This window comes from Lepisosteus oculatus, chromosome 4 (assembly GCF_040954835.1).
Source record: "Lepisosteus oculatus isolate fLepOcu1 chromosome 4, fLepOcu1.hap2, whole genome shotgun sequence".
Taxonomy (NCBI): domain Eukaryota; kingdom Metazoa; phylum Chordata; class Actinopteri; order Semionotiformes; family Lepisosteidae; genus Lepisosteus; species Lepisosteus oculatus.
In genome coordinates this window covers 50,317,353-50,334,963 of record NC_090699.1, presented here as the reverse complement: position 1 = coordinate 50,334,963, position 17,611 = coordinate 50,317,353, and the positions used below count along the sequence as shown (strand labels likewise).

Genomic DNA, 17,611 nt, shown 5'->3' with positions numbered 1-17,611 from the left:
CGTTCGGTGACACCACAAACTGGATACTCGCAGTATTCCGAGGCGGATGGAATAGAACGAATTTCATGAAACATTTTTGGAATGTGGTCGTCAAACAATTCCAGAAGAGTTTTTTTTTTGGTTGTTAGTTTGAATCATGTATAAGTAAACGGAATCATCATTCACAGAACAAGCGAGAGCTACAGTAAATACAGTCTATTTGATCTGCAACAAATTTGGTATTATAATATTTAAACGGTCTGGTTTTAACCATTATTTTAATAGCGAAGCAATGAGGATCTTATTACTCTTTATGTGTTTTACTTGGCATAGTTTATAATTTTTACTTTTGACCAGTCTTATTTTCATTATACAAAGCAAATCTAGCACGATACCATCTTTGGGGAAAACAAACATTTATACGCGAGGGTTAATCTCTTTATAACATTGCAGTTCCTTTTTGTTTTAATCTCTACTCGATGTATTGTACATCTTCCTTCTTAATCCATGGATTATTTGTATACTGTAGATGTTTTGCTTTTGGGAAGTTACTTTGTTTCCTTGCCACGCGTACTGTACATATGCACTGTAATGCGAAAGTACTCGCACCCTTTTCACATATTTTCTTAAAGACGGTATTAAAAATAAAGTAAACTGCGATGTCATGAAAGCAGATGAAGTATATCAGCCAGATACTAATGAGCGATGACATCACTGAACAGGTTTGAAATATGGCAACGGGGCGGGAGCTCTGCACGTGTTCTGAATAGGGAGGGCAGGTTCACTTTCCCCCTGTCAAACCGCTCGCAGATGGCGAGGAGTGCGGGGTGTGCTACTACGGTTTCAAACATGACCATTACTCAGCTTCCCCTAAGATAGAGCGGATCTCAGAATTAGAGTTGGAGGAAAAGACACCTGCCAGTAACGGTCTACACGACCCCGGGACATCAGTCAAAGCATTTCTTATCTCCATTATAGGCTCTAATTCTGTCGTTGCTTGGATGTATTCACTTTGCGACTTTCTCCCCTTTTTTGTGGATTTAGTTTGTTTCGTGGAGGCCGCGCTATAATGACCAGAAGGTGTGCGCTACCTACTTTTATGAAATAAAGAAAGCGCCGATTTCGGACATTTAAGCTCCTGCAGTTCTAGCCTTGCTGCCGCTTACAGAGGCGGTAATCGGGACGCCTGCAGTTCTTGGCCCTTATCCGCGATGGACTGGCAGGGTATGGCGTTACCCCGAAGACCTAAATTGAAATTAATGGCCTGAATAAAAAGTGACTTACTACCGTGACACTTCTGGATGCTAAAGTTGTCTTAGTGCAAATGAGAATGACTTCAATTTGATTAACCCAGGTAAGGTGATGTATAGCATACTTATTTAATTATTGGTTAATCTATTGCTGAATGCCTGCTTTTTTATTTTTCAGAGGTGCGCTTCTGGCTTGGAGGTTCTAGCGCGTAAGCAACATTGATTGGCGATTATGCTTGTTTGGCTGAAAGGATTTGCAGTGTCTGAAACAGCACCTTCAGGCAACCGAATGTGCAATGCCGCTTTTGAATTAACATGATTTTAGAAAACTTAAAGTACCACGCTGAATGAGGTTTAATGTTCCATTCTTGCACTACAAGAACGGCAGACTAATTTCACTGAATTGGGCTTCATACGAGCAATTAAATCGTAGCTACTACTCCCTGCTAAAATCGCAGCTAATTCACAAATAGTGACTTAAAATTCTAAGAGGTGTCTCTGGTTTTCCAAAAACATCGAAGGCAAGACTGTCTTTTTTCAGTGCACTAACTGCTTAAAATTCCTTCCAACTCGCGGGATTGTATTTGTAAAAGGAATGAAGTACAGCGGGTTTAAGTTCTCCAGCTGCCGAGAGCCAGACGCACTGTTACTGTAGGATATGTACAGAAGAAAGTAAGAGGAGTGCCTCGGCGAGACACTGGGACATTGATTGTTGCAGAGGGTTAAACAGACAATCGTTCGGGGTTCGGTACGCCTGAACTTCTATTGAGTGGTCTACAGCCTTGATCCGCTGATGAAGCTGTTCTTTACTTGGTTTTAATCACGTTGTATGGATTGTCATTGAGCAGGAGATCCAACGAATAAAATGCCTTAGAGGTAACACAAAGGTTTCGAACACAATAGGTATTGAGATAGCCATTGCCCTGGGAGAAACATAATGGATGAGTTGATAACAGCACACTATACTGTACGTTACTTTTTCTTCTCAGCTACACAATAACGCCATCGCTATTTTTAGTAAATCATTTCTGCCAGTTTAACTCATTCTTGATAAAGTGATCAGGTGTATTTTAACTATATCCGCCATGCTGGGTCTAGTTCTTACTAAATATCCGCTGTTCGAAAAGTTTGAAGTATTGTGTTATTGTCTTTCTCACTCTTATGGAAAAACCCAAAATAAAACCAAAGCACACAGCCCGTAAAACGCAAGCATTCCTGACCATGAACTTATTTCACGCTACGATATAATGGTTTAAAAAGAAGAAAGGGGTATCTTCTCTGTGGAAGGATTTTGCTGACTTAATTCTCATTGACGGGCACAATTTCAGTGTAACAGAACTGTTAATCCTGCAGAGATGACTTTACCACTTTCAAATACTCCAGCAGGACCTCTACCCTTTAACAGGGTGCCTGACGGCTGCAATTTCCCTTTGAGGTTTGCTTTGAATAAAAAAAAAGGCTTCCCCAAATACTTGAAACAGCTGCCGCTGGTCTTTTAACAAATTTCACTGCCCTTGTTTCGGTCAGACTGAGATTTAACGCTGATATTAACTGAGACTAGATAGTGCGTGCCAGCGCATATTTTCAAAGAGCTAGGAAATTAGTAGCTGTGAGAGGAAATTCTTTTTTGCTACATTAGTCATACTTATTTCATGGTACACCGTTCCCCCTCCCCCGGTTGATGAAATATTTTTAAACGAATTATCATGAAGACCAATGTATATTTCTGACAATTCTGATAATTCAGATGAAATCTGCCTTTCATTGTGCACAATTTAAAAAAGGCTCCAGAGCTAACAGGTCTAAGAATGGGTCATGTTTTTTCATTGGTATTAGTAGCTTTATGCTGGGCTTCTGTGATTGATATGTCAAGGTTACAAGGCAGAACCTTACTGAATTGAAGCACTAGAGTCATGTATCTGTAATGAAAATTTAAAGCCATATTCCTGGAGCTCCTGACAGTCATTTTATTATTACACCGAATTGTTATTTGGAATAATGCAGCTGTGACACTGTGTGTAATCTCTGAGTAGTCTGCTTTTCATATCAGAGATAGTGTGCCCTGTCAGGTACAGCGAGGACAAATATTTCCGCCTTCTCCATTTCAAAGCAACTAAAGGAGCTATTAGACATTAAGATTAAACTATTAAACACCCAGAGCACATACTTCACTGAATTCACTTATTTTAAAAAGCCTTTTAATGTCCTTCCTCTGGATATTGCAATCTTAGATTGCCTTTTTCACAGAGTTGTTGGCTCAGTATATTATTGTGATTATGTGGTGTTCTGGAGCTCATTCTGTATTTTATTTTTTCACAGACTGTAACTTTCCTCAGTAAGATAGAATGAGCAAGAAAAATGTTTATTGTGTGTGGGGAAAACGAAGTTTGTACATTTCAAGGACTCTGATGGCCTTCCCAACAAAACCCGCATTTGTAAAATAAGCAAGAATGCCTTAGACCCCAAATCGACTGCATGAATTAACCCATATGTGCAATGCTCAGTATTATAAAACTAATTTTGCAACAGATTCTATTAGTAGTTTGTACAACATTATGTATGCCTGTGACAGCTTCTCACTTTGGTGAATTTTCTTGGTACATTTACTTATAGACTTTGATGGAGACCAGATGGTGTCGAAGAAATGTTTGCCTCACTTGATTCTCTTGACAAGCATTTCACTCATGAAATTTGGAAAAAAAAGATTGGATTTTGCAGCAGTGTTTTTTCCCCACACTGTATCCTGAATAAAATCAAATTTTTATTATTAGCTTTGCCAGCTGGTCATATTGGACAGACTGTGGTTTTTCAAAACAGGCTTGTTTATCTCATTTTATTTTTTATGGCTTTGCACACTTTGGTGAGTTTATTATACAACATTAGTGTGTACTTAATTTTTGTTTTTGTTGTTTCTCAGAGCAAAGCTAAACCTTTCTGAGGGCGCACCTAATATGATCGATATGGAAGTTGAGCTTCTCCTCTAAATTTGTTTGTGGAAGAATTAGTAAAAGGCTGCTCTAGCACTCCAGAAAGAATATAATTCAGATTCCAGGGTGATATTTTCACGTCAAAAGAAGAAGGCTCAGCCACTCGATCATATGTAATCCATAAGTATGGACTGCATAAAACCTTATAGTTAGTGAAATTTAATGTTTCATTTAAGGCTGACCTTTTCTGTATTTCTGGAAATGTCACTATAATCGGTCTTCGTGCAAAAATGGCAAACTAATATAAAAACAGTCTAAAACCTGATGGAACTTCCCTTTGACATTGAAATGCATCGTAACCCATTTGTCTGAAAGCTGTAGCCGTTTCTCAACAGTAAGAAATGTGAATTCAGATCTTGAACATTCAGAAAGCACTTGGCCATTAACATCAATGAGAGGGTTAAAGAACTGGTAGTTGTTGGCTGATGGGTTGCATCTGTGGGTAAAGATGTTCAAGAGACGCAGATAAAAATTAATTCACGTATTGACAGCTCTGACACGTCTCAGTGACTTTATAAAATTAACAATTGATCAGTCTTTTTGGGCACTACTCCTTTGCATGCACCACACGTTCTGTCATTAATATAATTACAGGGTAGAAGGCTTCGAAGATGATCATTAGCAGCAAGAGGCCTAAGATAATCAAGATGTTAATTCATTCCTTGTGTGGGTGTTATGATGGGTCTGGGGGAAAATTCAGTCCACTTTTACCATGATTCATATTGATTGTCGCAATCCATAAATAAACACGATTTAACAAGGTTATGGATGGGTGATCTGATAATCCCACTGTATTTGTCAGCAGAAAAGATTTGGGGATTAACCAGGCTTCTTCTGAAACCCACCACTGAAAGAGACATTTATTAAAGTATCAATGAAAACCAACAGAATATAAGATAATGCTTGTTTACTCACAGTTAATCTCCACTTTGCAATTAATGATGCAAATTTATCATTACAAGAGTTTGTGTTTTTCACTCCATTTGCGTTGGGTTCCTCATCCATTTTTTTTTCAGATAGGATAAAGAAATTAAATAAAAATTGGCAGGCATTTAGATGAATGATGACTAATAACCATTTTGGGTTCTGAAAATGGGTTATTCCAACATGGATTAGACTCTTGGTTTGAAAGGTGTTCTTGTACTGTATATAGCATCCGGTGAAATAATCTCCCTTTCAGTGCACACACACACAGAATGTGTCCTAAATTCAAAATAAACGTACAGTAATTACACCAAACCACCCTCAGTGAAACAGTGATTTTGATTTTGTTCATGATATGATACCAAGCTGAAGGCAATACTATTATGATGAGTCTTTTCTGATGCACAGCAGTTCTCCAGTAAACGGAAAGCGCAGCTGGACTGTTATGAGAAAGCTACCGTATCTGTTTTCAGCATTATTAATAGCATGGCACACAATGGAAATAAAAAGGGTCTGCTTAGCAGCAGGTTTAGCCTGAATCCATTTCATGGTCAGGCTCAAGGAGGACTTTGAAAAGCAGCGTAAAAAAGTTCAGCGTGTTCCATTCTTTGACCCCAATTACACTCTGCTTTATACTAATTATTTTAATCAGCTCCATGATTTATTGTGCCCAGATTGATCTCTTCTGAAGAGGCACTGAAGTTTCTGGAAACAAAAGAAGTCTTTCAAATTGTTGTTGGGGTTTGGTTTGTACAAATTATCTGCCTTTCATAGGTCTTCTGTATAGGCCCGGGAGGAGACTTGAATGCATCTTACTTGGGATAGGTTTTCTATTGAAAAACAGGAAATATACAGAGTAACACGTACATAAGTTATTGGGTGGCATTTGCTTTGTGTTCACTCTTGTAACTGTCAAAGTTTAAATTTATAAATCATAAACATTTGTCCCCTAATTATATATACCTAGGGTTCGAATAAATCAGTACTACAACTTATGTTCCTGCAGAGATTTATACAACATGTAAAGTAACAGTAGTAACTTTATAGTAGTAACAAATTCAGATTATGTCATAATTTATCAGCACAGTGCTTTGTTCCTCTCTTTACAATGGGAGACCTGTTAAGTGATGTTGTTTCCTTAAATCCCACAAATATATTTTGTTGTCAAAACTGGATATGGATCAGTTCTAACCAAAACAACAGAAAAAGTTATGTTATGTCTTCAGTTTAAATGGGATGTTTTCAGATTCAAATGCCTTGGAGATGTTATTATTAAAATAAAAAAACTCATTAAATTCTTCATAGCATGTATGGATTTTAACTAAACAGAATTATTTTGTATCATTTTAAGTTATGAAGAAAAAATGTGGAAAGTCATCAGCTTTTTTATTTTTTTAGCTTTACAGTTGTGAAATCTAGAATTAAGCAGGTGATGTAAGTTTAGGACAAGCCTTCAGACTCATGATTTTACTTTCAGATGTTTTACATTCCAAATTAAAATGCTGTACATAATAATTCTGTTTGGAACTGAAGACCTTGTGTAATGGGTACTTATGCACATTCTATAGATGGTAATATGGGCATACAGTAGATTTAAGCACTTTGTCCACTTGTGTCCAGAGCTGTATTAATTAGTTTTGTAGTAAGGAAACCTCATACCCAATTAGAGGGCTGATCAGTGTTGTATATGGAGAGGACATGCTTTAGTAATTAACAAGACCTCATGAGATGCATAGATTAAAAAAAAATGCTTATTCTCATTGCAATATGTAACAAATGCAGTTGTTATGTTGTGCCACCAGGGACCACTGTCTACAACAGTTAAACTAAAATAACTTATAGGATAGCGGTGCAGCATTCGAGAATGGTCTTGACCATTAAACTGATGTCTGCCCAAGACCTACATACTGGACTTCCTGACTTTGATCTATGCTGATGAAAATCTAGGTTTTCATCATGTATTTGTTAGATTACAAAGTCTTAAAGTTTCAAACCTGATAATATCTGTATCAGATCTAGGATCTAAAAATGGTGTGCAAGTATATGATTTCCTGTTAGTTCTATTTTTTTTCCTTAATTTTATTGAGCCTTTAGAGCTATTTAAAGAGTACTTAAAGCAACTGTGGATATTGGTCTTTCTCCATGATATTGGCATTGACTCTGGAGACCTTTGCCAAGTGGAAAAAAGATTTTATCAGTTGGTAATGTGCTATGACTATTAAGCCTACTAACAACCACATAAACAAAGTGAGCTGAAGAATGGCTTTTTGTTGCTACAGGTAGTTGTGGTTTGGAATTGGGGGCACAATTTTGTATTTTCCTTTATTGGTTTTATAGCTTTAAAAATAACAATCACGATTTGCATTACTGTAGTACATCTCATGTCCTGTAGAATCAAAAACCTGGGCCCAAACCTGTCAGCATGAGGCTTTAAAACATTTAAAAAAGCATAGCCACAGAAAGGGCAGCAGTGTGGGGCAGCAGTTAAAGTTCTAGGTTTGTAACTGGAAAGTTGGGGGTTCACACCCCAGCTGAGATGCTGCTGTTGTACCTTTTAAAAAAAATACTCCACCTGAATTGCTCCAGTAAAACACCACCTGTATAAGTCAGCGCAAATCTAAGTTCCAGTAGATAGACGAGTCAGCCAAATTAAAAATTTGCTCTCTTACCAATTGTAAATATTACTTTTAATTTTGAGTCATAATACCAGAAGCAAAATCTACTGTCGATGTGAGATTGTCTTAGCTCATGTTGGCACTCTTATTATCTCTGGTTTTCCAAAAGGAAAGCAGTTTGAACTAACCATAGCTGCAGGATAGGACTTTAAAATATTCATCTGCAAATATAAATATGTACAGTACCGGGCTTGAGTCATACATAAATTACCAGACTCCAGAATTGCACCAGCGGCCTACTGCTTGCTGTAGAGATGTATGAAAACAGCATGCTGTAATGGCTTCATTGAAAAGCTAGACAAACGTGGATGAAGCTGTGCCTTTGCATTGAATTTATATCATAGACTTCGAATATTATTTTTCAGCCTCATTTAAAACATGAAGTATTTGAGTAATTGCAAAGTTAACAGATTTTTCTCTTTCTAGAGCTAACATTTTTTTTCTATCCAAATTTGTTTGATAAAAAGTGGAAAAAAGTGAAACATACAGTATATACACACTCAGTGGCCAGAATATTAGGAACTCTCATTCAAATAAATAGAATCTCTCAGTAAATGGAAATATGTGGTTGGTTTAAAGAGAATTAGACATTCCCTTCCCTGGCTAGGACAATCCCTTGATTTCAGTCTTATTGAAAACTAGTAAAACCAGCATTGTAGCCGCACATACCATTACCCTCACTGGGACGTGAGATCATCCTACTCAATGATTGTGATGGAACTGGTCTCCAAGTATTGCAAAACCTTGTGGAATCTATGCCACATCCCGTTCAAGGATTCCTAATTTCTGAACTATTTGACATCTAGCTGAGCTATAGGTCATCATTTACTATGATTGATGTTGTGAGCAATGGGTTCAATGTCTGGATCATTCAAGACTTTGACTCCTGGAGGATCAAATTAACAAATTTATGTTCATGTTCATTTAACAATTACATGATATGTACTATTTTTTTATACTGCTAAAGGCAACAGTCCTGCTGAGGCAGCAGTGAAGCGTAGTTTTCAGGGCTCTGAGGCCATGCCTAGAAAGCTAGAGGTGCAAATTCCTAATGGGTTAGTGCTATTGTAGCCTTGGAACTTCACTTAGACTGCTCAAGTAAAGTTACCCACTATATACCACTTTATACAATTTATGTACAAAAATGCATAAAGTAATACATAACCCTTGGAGAAAAGCTTCAGCCAGAAGCTTATTATTATAAATAATAATCATATACTCCCTGGTGGACACTGCAGAATACTGAATTTTAAAACACCTGGACAACATCATTACAATCTGTATGGCTGGCACCAGAAGAGGCATTTTGAGATACTGTAAGTCAGAAAGCTTCAGTGGCTCTAGAAAATGAGCTATCCTCTTTCTCATTGGTGGCTATGATAATGACAGTGGCTAAGAAATATTTGAATGGTACAGGATTTAACCTGTGAAGTTTGAATCTTAAGCATTCGGTGTTGAAGTCTCTTTTCCTGGGGCTCTTGATAGTGGGTTTGGCCTGGTTCAAATTTTGTAGTGGCAAGCTTTTCATAGTGGTCAAGTGAGGTGTGGTTTTAGCAGGATTTATTTCCAGCTCCAAACTCGAGATATCTGGAGCCTCCTTGATGAGTAATTTACGAATGGCATCAGGCAGACACTGGGAATTTCAGTCAGGTAGTTCTTCTTGAACTTTTACCGAGCTTTGCTCTCTCTGGCCATTCATCTATTTTAAACCTTATGATTGTCTTATGGCACAGTTTAGGTTGAGATGAGGTCCTTGTATTTCACCTCCAAATATTGGAGGCTGTGTTTCTGTCTTGGTATGTCAAAACAATTTCTATAGCAGCATGGATATGGAAAATACAGGTGACATTCCAAAAGTTAATTCCAAAGAATTCAGTCCTTGTATGTGTTCCAGAAAAGGATCTTCACCTCAAGCAATAGCACATGTTTTCATGAACCCAGACCAATCTACAACTCAACTCCTTGACTTGACTTAAATGAGAAATTTTAAAGTCAAATTGGACTAACAATTATTAATTGTATTATTCCCTGAATATAAGGGAAACATTGGTTTCATTATGGTGTACGCAGATTAGGCTGTTGTCCGAATTGTGTATTATGATAAATCTTTGAATGAACAAAAAATGAAAACCAATGAAAAAGCTTATTAAAAAGCATAACAATATCTTAGTTCAGGTGGGTAGCTGCATCAGCATGCATACGCTGTTTTCTTTCTTCTGTTTTCAGCATGGAATAAACCTATTTCTTGTTCCTAAAAATATCTTAGGATGACTCTGGCTTTAACATCCTATTTATTTGTGCTTTAACATTTTTAAAAATGTACAGTTGTTTTATGACTCCAATTGTCTGAGATAAATATTCAGTTTTACCTTTAAGCATTTGGACAAATTATATGGTAATTCGTCAATCTATTTTAATCAAACACTGTATATGGTTTATGTACAATAGGAATATTCAGTATGGTATTTTCCAAAATCTCAGTTGCACCAAATCACAATGCATTCATGAACAATTGACTTAATGGAGTTTTCTGTGCAACAGCTGATTCCAATCCCAATAATAATGAAGGCTGTGGAAAAGAAGCTCCAGTGAACAGAACTGGTTTACTGAACATTTCTCTCCAAAGCATTGAAAAATGTACCACCAGAGGGCAGTGAGATTACATATAATGAAATATACTGTTCACACAATGTACTTTGCAGTTTTCCTACAGTATATAGATTTAAATTGAGAATTCCATTAAGCATGTAAACTAGATATTTTTAATATTTTGGCTCTGTGTTTCTTCTGTATAACATTAAAGGATATGTCTTCTGAGTTTAATAAATGTTTAATTTTGAGAAGTGACAATTAAATACATAAGGCTTTAATAAAGATATGGCATTAGTATTATGTTCTTTTTGAATAATTTGTTTTAGATGTTTAAATGCTATTTTTGGTGTTACACATTTACTTCATTGTCTTGCATGAATATACCCTGTTCCTGTAATGCATAAAGGATTGGACTTTCCTTATTAATTCATGTTTTTCTTTCATAAGATACCTGTGCAATGAAATGATGCAAATATGTTTAATGAAGTTTTAGTAAAAATTACTATAGTTAGATGAACTTTAGCAGTAGGAGTTAGAAATGAATGTTGATGTGTACTTATTAAACATTTGTTAATTGCTAAGTGATTTATTCCTCTAACCTCCAAACTCCTTAATGGATTTTTCATTTCTGCACCTTGTCAACTCTCAGCATGTAGGTGAATAGGAGCTTTTAGCAACCTGAGTAATTAAATTTATTAGATCCTCAACAGTAATTAGTAAAACAAAATCTATACAGTAGATGTTGAGTTTGTGGCCTGTTATTGACTAAATTTATCTTTGGGTTTATAAAGAATAGAATCTGCTGTGTTTATTTACTGTATCCAGGAGAATAAGATTTTTCTATGTGTCAGGAATTGGGAGGAAAATTGAGACACAATTTTTAAAAAAGAATCCAAAGAACAGTGTAATTTTATGTATTTTCAGGACGTTTATTGGTTAAAATATTAACGTATCATTTGCATTATAAAAGTGTTCAAATATTTCCAAAGTAGTTTTGATAACTTGATAGAGATACATAGTTATTTTTTAATCTTTGAGTGTCTTGTCACTGATTTCTTTATATAAAATTGGTCTCCTCCACCACAACAGTTGTCTGCTACCTTTTGCGCTATAGCAAATAGCCATTCCTGTCTGTAAATGGTAACCAAAGTGGTTATCTCATAAGGTGGAATAATATTATTGTCTTCCTCTCCTAACAGTTGCATTTATATCTGTAGTTTGAATGGTGATGACAGTTTTACTTGTATTTTCTTTTTCTTTTACACAGAAATGTATCAGACCAATTTTGAATGTGGAAGTGAGCAGGCACTATAAAAAGACAGTAGAAAACATAAGTTGTTTTCAACGTCTGTTTTAATCTATTTGATTTGTTTCAGAAGATTTGAAAAATACCGAACGTGCTTTTTAAGTCCGAGAAATGAAGTCCATTTTTAACTCGCCTAGAACGTACTTCTGTACTTTAAAAGGCAAGATTTAAAATGTCTATGGCAGATAATTACTATGGTTAACACCTGTCTTTGAGCCCTAGTTCATTGCTGGTTGTGTTTTGGATTCTTGGTCTTCATATTATAGTTTGCAGCATGCAACCAAAGTCTGGGTCAGCAGTATCTGGTGGAAAAAAAAACAGTTGTTGTTTTTCAGCAGTTAGCCCAGTGCTTTGGCCACAGGGAAATAGCTTCCTTAGACAATTATTCTAAATGAGACCCCATGGAACCTTCCACTGAGTGTGACTGTTCTAGACCTATCAGTTGGTGTTCTTTTATTCTTTGTAGGGTTTGATGTTGGAAAGGGATCAGGTTGTGCCTGAGGGTAGGTGAAAGCAGAGTAAACAATAAATCTAACAGTTCTGTGACACTCCGAATCAATAGCCTCAATTCATACTGTAACTTTATTATTTTTTTGACATGAGCATTTTCCAGGGATTTCTTTAGCACCTCCTTCGATGAAATGGCATTTGTTTGTGCCAATGTGTTGTGCTCGAAACAGAAGGACAGAATATGAAGCTGTAATGTGCTAAGGAAATGTTTAATTGTGTCCTGTGCTGCTTGAGCTTTGAGTGACGTAAATCACAGATAGGTCTAGGTATTTAAAAAAAATGTATTTTCAAATCCTTTTAGGTCGCTCTTTAGTGTGAGGTAGCACACAAAATGCTAATTTCATTTAGCAATCAGGATGCAAGCCTAGAAGTGAAGAATAAACAGAAATAAAGGATAGGGATAGAAGGGTAAGAGCATATCGCCTGTGATACCTAACCTCTTCTTCACACTTATTACAAAATTTATATACCTTGAAATGTAGAAATCCATAGCTTCAGTCTCCAACATTCTTTAGTTTTCCCTTTCTAATGTACCTTTACAGCCTTGTTTCTTTGTCTGTTTTGTTTCCTGATGCCTCTCTTAATATTTAATGAATTATTTTAGTATCTTCCATTTCTGGGGTATGAGGTCACCAAAGTGCCAAAGCAATGGAAAAAAAGAAAAATAAAACCATTGGAATGGTACATTTGTAAAAGCAAGTTGGGGAAGAGGAAAGGAAGGCGCTGACTCTTCACCTTTTATTTTGCATCTGTTCACATGAGAATACAATAAAGTGGATGTTTTTAAGAGTACAATATTTGTATGTTTCTATTCAAAATGTTTAATGAACTGATGTGCAGTAGGCTTAGTTTCCGGCTTTGAATTCAACCTGCTACACAGGCTCACGTTGACTTTGATCGTGCCTACCAGAGCTTTGCAAGGGACGCTACAAAGTATTTCACAGTTAACAAAATAAACGGGAATTCTCCTCTGGGTCCTTTCCCTGTTTCGCTATCTGGTGGTTCCACACCAGTGGGAAAAGGATGTAAACTCATCTTGTCATCTAGCTCTAACTCTGGAGCTTGCCAGAGCCGAACAGCATGGCAAGCGATCTAGTGATGTGTTTAACTGCTTCCCTGTCCGAAGTCCGAAGCTTGCCAAAGGAGTCAACCCCATTAATTCACTCTGAGGGCAAAAGCTTTACACGACCCTGCATGCCCAGCATGCAGGGCCACAGAGCTGTAGAAGACCCACCTCTGTTATTATGTCTTCTTATTAGGTAACATTGATTCCTTATCTGAGAGCACTGCTGTGTTTCTTCTAGTGGTCTTCGCTTTACAAACCAGATATCATGCAAGTGTTACTGAGAGCAAGGAGGAAATTAATTCTTTCTTGTAGTGGCATTTCTGACAAAAAAATATGATTCTTTGGCAACTTTTTGGTTTTCTCTGTAGTGAGCTTTGCCATCTTTGTTTTAGCTCCAAGTGAGCCCTATTTTCTTGCTTACGACCACAGAGAGTTCTGGTGTTTTCTGTGGATCTCTCTTCTATGTCAGTTTTTATTTTGTATATCGTTTCTTCCTTCTGACCCTTACAAACTACCTGTACTACTATTTAGACAAAATCGTGTTTTGTTTATGTATATACAAAACTTGAGACCTGACAGTAAAATTCTAGTTTGATTGACACAGAACTATAGAGAACAGACTACAGCAGGACATTTCACCCAGTGCCATTGTCTGAAAACCAAGGTTTCGAGTTATGTATTGCCTCCAGCATAAAACATTGGATGTTTTTTAATTATATGCACTTCAGGCACACATTTTCATTCACCCCTCTGGTCTGCTCAGCAAAGCTGTACACTGTGTCTCTCTGCTTCAGAAATAGTAGTGGAATTAAACACCCACAGCAGTGTTTCCACGTTGTAGTCAGATCAAATCAGACTTAAGAAGCTAAGTAAAGGCTGGGCCTGGTCACTACTGGGATGGGGGTATTAAAAAAAAAACAGGTTTCTGCTGTAAATGGTGTTGGTTAACCAGTAGGTGGTGATCTTTCCTCTGAACCTGCATTTCTGAATCAATTACTTTATACTATATGTTGATCAGGGACACTGTGCTGTAAAATGTGCCATTCTTTCGTATGAGACATTAAACTAAGGTCCCGATTATGAGCACATTTATGAAAGATACCATGGCAATGAGTGTACGAGTAAGGGTATTAATCCCTGTGTGCTGCTGTCTGAGTTCCACTTTAATCTTACAGTCTGGCCTCTCAAAAATGTCTCCCTTAATTCAGATGGTGGAGTGTTTTCTCGCTTTTCCACCAGTTGTACTGTGCGGTGTAGAAGCAGGTGCAAAATAGCATCATGCATCACCAACAGGGTGTGGATCTTCAGATGGATGAAGCAGGTCTCTTCCTGAATGTGAAGTGATTTAGAATAAAGGCAGTACAAGCTGTTATTATTAATTGTTATAGCATTGTGGCAGCCCATGAAGATGAACCAAAGTGAAAACACTTTGTCTGGTTTGATATGACAAGCCGGTTATTTGCAGTGCAGAGACTGAACCATTTCACTAATAGAAGGTTTAATTCTCTGCCTAGACGAACATGTAAAATTGCTTTTTGTTAACTAAGGCCTGTGTTGATTTCCAGCTGTGAAAACTCAATAGCATGGATAGCATTCCACCTGCAGCAACTGTGAAGTGCAAATCCTAAGAATTTACAGTTGATAAATTTACAAATCGAAGGGGTTCGTTTGACCCTTCCCTTCTGTTTTTCAGTAACTAATTAATCCAAGGATCTCATCTGGTTGTTTCTTGATAGAAGTCAGGGTATTAGTTTCAGTGACATGGCTTTGAAGCTTGTGACATACTTCCACAACGTTTTGTGTAAAGAAATACCTCTTGTTCTTGATTTTAAATGCACTTTGTCTTAGTTTCTACTTGTGCCTTTCGACTGCGTTTCAGTGATGTTTTACGACTCATTGCAGATGATTATGTTTCTAATGTTCTGATGGAAATTAAATGATGCTGGTATTCTTGTCACAAGGTATCTGGAGAAAAAAAAGTCTCAGGGGTGTCAGTAGGTCATTAGTTATTTTTCTCCTCTGAAGGTACACAGCCTTTGGAAGTCCGTTTCTTTTCTCAGGGCTTGTTCCTTTCATCTGGGGTTTGTTGAGATTTCTGGTGTGATCATTCAGGTAATCTTCAAAAACAAGATTAACTCAAATGCAGAAATCATCTTCTTCCAATATTTTGTCATGATCTCTGGGTTTAATGTTCCTAGAGAACATTTAGCCTTTGCTAAAGTTTGATAGGACAACGTCATGCTTGTGTTAAAGACATTTGTTTGGAAAGCAGACTAGGCAAAATTAAAAAAAAAAAACATTCAACTGCATTCTATCCAAAGATAAATTCATTAATTGCCATTTTTCAGTTTCTTTTATATTCTGAGCTGTTGGCCATCTGTTAGTGCTTTAAAAACATCTTTGTAGTCAGCTGTTTTTTTTCCCCAACATGTGTACACATTTCCTTTCTTGGCTTTCCTCTAACTTTGTGTTTTCTTATTCCTGCCAGTGTTTGCTCTTCAGGATGAAATTGTGCAGCAGGTCACTCCTGCCAATTCAAGGGCTCCTCCTGGTCTATATGATAATGCTGTGCTGCACGCTGATGTCCGCCACAAACCACCATCCCAGAGGGCAGACAGGTAAGTCTCTTCCCACTGGGCAGATACTTCAGGGGCCAATTAATATCTCAGAGCCTGTTTTCTGCTGCGCTAATTTACCAAGGTGTATAGTTCTCTTTCAGTGTATGTTTACAGCATATTCCATTAATGAACAAAGTGGAATTATTGATGAGAAATAAAAGACCATCTTGGGTTTTCTCTGGAAAGAAATTGGCTCTGTATCTGTGACTTTATACAAATCGTTTTGTGTGCCAGTAAGTTCAGACATTATGTAAAGCAGAATTGCTGTAATTTGAGCAATCGGAGGAGGGGAGATCGTATGGACAAGAGGGAGAAGGAAGCAGCTAGCAGCTAGCAGCTGGAAACTCAGTAGTAACAACAGCTGTTACAGATGAGGGTGTTTGTGTGGCATGTTTACGGTGGCTGTGGTCAGATTTCCCAGTGTGATTTCCCAGACTTCATTAGTCGCTTTCTGATGAAAATTAAAACAAATAAAAGCTAAAAAGTGTTATAAGCACCACTTTAAAAATCTCTGAAAACTACTGGAATAATAAGGGCATAAATATGTATGGTTTTAGGTAATAGAACAGACCCCCCCCAGAAAAAAGCAGCATCACAGCTGAAATGAAGCTCACTGCTTGGGTCTAATTGGTACCCACAAGCTAACTAATTCTGATTTGCATAATTCATCGTGTGTTTTTCCCTGGTGGACATGAGATGACCAATACACTGTAAAATATTTAAAATATCAGAAGGCCAAGCACTAGAAATTTTCCCTGCATCATTAATTACATCCTTGATATACTTTAGGTACTTCTTAATATCAATATATTAATATTTTTATTTTTCCTTTTGTCTAACAAGGTGACCTTCACCAGTTCTTAAATGCCTGCAGCATTTTAGTTTATGTGACTACTGCTGTGACTTTTCTTTGAAGAGGTGATTTTTCTAGAGAAGAGAATTTTGCAAATGATACAAAACTACCAATTTCTCTTTCGTCGTCTGAATTTCCTTCGAAGGTCATAATTTAGTGTTGAATTGAAACTGATTTTGCAAAAAAAAAAAAGATTTAACAGTCCCTACAAAGAAACCCTTTATATACACACACTGATTGAATTTTTTACCAATTACACAAAACTTTTATTTCCTTAAAAACTCGTCTATTATTCTAAACCTATATTGTCAGGGTAAATGTCAGTGAAATTTACGTTTTTACTTGCATGTCTTAATACATAATTCCACTAGGTGGCTCCAAAGCACATAATATCTTTCATTTTACAGTAAACGGCAATTGTTAATTGCAATGTCTTTTAATGTTCTGCGCATTTCCCTATTTTATTCACTGCTTCTATTTATCTTTTACTTCGAATTCCTGAGGAATTGTTAGTACTAATGACAATTGATAAACCAAATCCCCTTGATTTCTAAAATGAACACAAAAACGAAGACAAAATTGATCCTCAATGGGAATAAAGATTTAAAATATTGGGAATAATTATCATCTTCTAATAAGGTTCACTTCCTTAAAATGAGACGCAGCTCTTCTTTATTTTAAATAAATAATCCTCTATTTTTTCTCCTGTTTGGCCCTATAATTTACATGCTAGTACTATGCTCAGGAAAAGAGGGTTTGTTTAAATAGGTGACAACTTTTTTACTGATTCATTTGTATAAGGGAAAAAAGAGTACCAACAAAATCTGGATTGTGTGTAAAAGAGATTTGTA

The 17,611-nt window shown here is 36.7% G+C and overlaps 1 protein-coding gene across 2 annotated transcripts in view; it reads left to right on the top strand.

Annotated features, from left to right (window-relative positions):
• The first annotated feature begins 785 nt into the window (after positions 1-785).
• The window catches only part of tafa4b (TAFA chemokine like family member 4b), a 51,710-nt gene continuing 34,884 nt past the window's right edge, over positions 786-17,611 (top strand). For both annotated transcript variants that reach the window (XM_069189354.1, XM_015347096.2), the window contains exons 1-2: positions 786-1,333; positions 15,778-15,907. In XM_069189354.1, the coding sequence (XP_069045455.1) occupies positions 15,793-15,907 (115 nt within the window). In that variant the 5' untranslated portion in view covers positions 786-1,333; positions 15,778-15,792. The remainder of the gene's footprint in view (positions 1,334-15,777; positions 15,908-17,611) is intronic.